This window comes from Musa acuminata, chromosome BXJ1-6 (assembly GCF_036884655.1).
Source record: "Musa acuminata AAA Group cultivar baxijiao chromosome BXJ1-6, Cavendish_Baxijiao_AAA, whole genome shotgun sequence".
Taxonomy (NCBI): domain Eukaryota; kingdom Viridiplantae; phylum Streptophyta; class Magnoliopsida; order Zingiberales; family Musaceae; genus Musa; species Musa acuminata.
Window position 1 is genome coordinate 35,783,694 of NC_088332.1, and position 2,875 is coordinate 35,786,568.

The following is a 2,875-nucleotide window of genomic DNA, read 5'->3' on the forward strand; positions in this document are numbered from 1 at the left end:
TCGGAGATGTCACTCTGCTGTCATCTCGAGATCCTACCTTCCCGGTAATGATATTTGCAGCAATGCTGTATCGGGACAACGTGTTTTGTCCATATATGGGCCACCCCTTTTATCTCACTTACAACATAGCAGTTCAAGTGTGTGAAAACCCAACCTCGAGGACTCAAGCTGCACTTCCACCCAACACCTAGCTTGCATACAGCACAGGTGAGTGGCACATACACCTGAACTTGTCCTGCCTAAAACCACTACTTGGAAGGGCCTCCGGTGGAATCGATAGGATACAGAGGTCAATGCTGAAATGAGGTATTTAGGCCCAGGCCTAGTATCCAGAATGGGCCTGTATCTTCTTCAACTCCATGAAAAATGAGTTGCAAACATATAGAAACAGCATCACATACGATGACAAGAGCAGGATCATCGGTGCAGAACCCTACGCATTCTGGAACTCGATATCTTATATACTACACAAGATTTGTCGACCTTTCGATCCAAGAAACTTATCCGCAAGTGCAGAACTATCTTCAGAAACATTAACTCGGATGTGAGATAATTGGAGCATCACATTGACTCGGAATCCTCCTTGATTACCACTCTTAAATGACTCCAACTGCAATGATAACAAGAGCTTGGAGCACCCTTGTTGTGCGCGCGACATCCAATATTGTGGGAGTGGGTAACAGCAGTTAATTTTGTGTTGGTGGACATTGGATTTAATCCGTGGAAAACTCTTCCGTAGAGGTACATCGAAGAATTCATGACTCGTTGATCTAGATGGTTGTCAGATGCGGATGAATCTCGGCGCCATCACGGTCTAGGAAGCATGATTAGTGGTGGTGCGACCTGGCTTTGACGCAGTGATAATTATATAGCAACTTATGAGTTGAACCTCGAATTGCAGGGGAATGGATTTGGGGCATTGCAGCTCCGCCTTGTGGTAGACGGCGACTTTTTCGCACGAACCAAAGACTCTGCATGGCCGTGCAACTGGCGCCCGGTCTGTACTGGACGAGGCAGCTGCTGCCTCGTAGTACTGGTTCCGTGTGCCCGGCTCGCCATATACATCTCTCTCTCTCTCTCTCTCTCTCTCTCTCTCTCTGTGTGATGGTCCCGTATGTTACCAGGTTAAAGTAGTAACGCTCAATGACACGGTGCAAAGCCGGACCAAACGAAAATAATTCCAGAAGAGAGAGCGGGAATACCCACTCGATCTTTCTCCTTATCGTAGTTTCATCACCATATCCACCGTAGACCGTCCCGTTCAGTCCAATCGCCTCTCGCAAACTCTTAGCCCCCGCCTTTCTTCCATGACCCCACAACCTCCTCCCTGACTTGGTGAATGCCCGTTCCAGCACCGTGTACACACACATGGATGTATCTCTAACGTTCCTATCGGACGACTCTAACCATCCCCGGCACTGCCAGTCTACACCTCGTACATGAGACGGCTATGCGCCTTCCATATCATTTCGGATACTCCACCCCTGTGTCTGCCCTACTAGTGGGGACCACACTCAAGAATTCATTTATGAGACTGGCCGCTCCCTCGCGCATCCACCGTACTGTCGTTCCCGCGGTTGCCTCCCTCCCTCTTGTGGTTTTCTGGATCCGTCTCTTCTCGTCCTCCTATATATACCCACCTACTCCCCCGATCCTTGTTCCCTCTCGCCCTCTGTTTAGACCGTCGACGATGGCGACGTCCTTCTTCCTCTGGCCCTCCGACCAGCACAAAGCCGACGACGGAGGAGGAGGAACCACCGCAGAGGCAAAAGTGGAAGCCCCCACGGGCAACGTAAAGGATCGCAAGGGATGCGGAGCCAAGGCGGTCTGGCCAAAGCGCCCGCCGCAGAGGGGCCTTGGTGTTGCTCAGCTCGAGCGGCTCCGCCTCCAGGAGCGCTGGAACAAGTTGACCGCGCTCGACCGCGGTCCATTCCGCGACGACGCCCATCTCCTCCAGCCCCACCCCCTCCCCGGGTCCAAAAGCTACGGCAATCTCGTTCACCATCAACTCACCCCTCTGGCCGCGGCTGCCGTATACGGCGCTCCCATCGCCCTCTCCGGAAGCCACCCCACCGACGACTACCTTCCAAGTTACTGTTCGATCGTCCAGGCACCCTTGACGTTTGGCGGAACTGCTGCTGCTGCTGCCTCCGCCATCCAAGCTGTGCACAGGGATCGATGTCTTCAAGCCAGATTCCGGGTCGGGAGTCCGTCTCTAGAGGTCCCTTCATGCCAAAATCCTCAGTGCGAGTTTTGCGCCCGAGTAAGCCCCTCATTCCGTCTTCCCAAACCCCACCACGTCCGGTTCCCATCTTTCTTTAGCTTCTCATCCACTTATCTTTGATGAAACTTGATCCATTAGAAGGAACGCCGTTTCGGCAACGATCTAGGGGACGATGTGGCCAATGGCGCGGATTACTTAGACATGGATCTCTCTGCTGGCATGGCCGTCGATTTGGTGATTCCCACTCCCTTCGATTCCATCGCTCCGTCACGGTCGCACCCCACTCCTCTCCTTCCTGTTGATTCGGTGCTTTCTCTTTGGAATGCAGAACCGTGGCTGCACCCAGTGGAAGGCTAAATTGACCAACGACAGGGAGCTGACGATCAAGGAGTTCGACTTCTTTCCGCCGAACAGCCGCAGCGCATCCAACGATGGCAGTTCCTCCAAGCTTGTCAATAGGGAGGCTTGTGACGCCATCTCAACCTCCTCCGCTGCGGCCTCCTCGACTTGTCCCGATCTCTCGCTCAAGCTATCCCTCTGAGACGAGAAAAAACACAAGCGTCGACAAAGCGCCAAAGCCCTCTGAGTATGTCTCCAATTATTGATGTCTTTTTAAGTGTTTGGGGAACCTTTATATTAGTCACGTATGTG

General features: G+C 52.7%; 1 protein-coding gene across 1 annotated transcript; it reads left to right on the forward strand.

Moving 5' to 3' along the window:
* The first annotated feature begins 1,419 nt into the window (after positions 1 to 1,419).
* On the forward strand, positions 1,420 to 2,875 carry LOC135677789 (uncharacterized). The gene is made up of 3 exons (XM_065190184.1): positions 1,420 to 2,263; positions 2,363 to 2,458; positions 2,553 to 2,875. The coding sequence occupies exons 1-3, from the start codon at positions 1,451 to 1,453 to the stop codon at positions 2,763 to 2,765; spliced, it is 1,122 nt and encodes a 373-aa protein (XP_065046256.1). The 5' UTR covers positions 1,420 to 1,450; the 3' UTR covers positions 2,766 to 2,875.

What these genes read in the sequence shown, in the direction of transcription:
- LOC135677789 (XM_065190184.1), top strand. Translation starts at nt 1,451, where the DNA reads ATGCGCCTTCCATATCATTTCGGATACTCCACCCCTGTGTCTGCCCTA. An exon ending in AGTGCGAGTTTTGCGCCCGA is followed by an intron (nt 2,264 to 2,362) that starts GTAAGCCCCTCA and finishes TTGATCCATTAG; the next exon opens with AAGGAACGCCGTTTCGGCAA. An exon ending in CTGGCATGGCCGTCGATTTG is followed by an intron (nt 2,459 to 2,552) that starts GTGATTCCCACT and finishes TTTGGAATGCAG; the next exon opens with AACCGTGGCTGCACCCAGTG.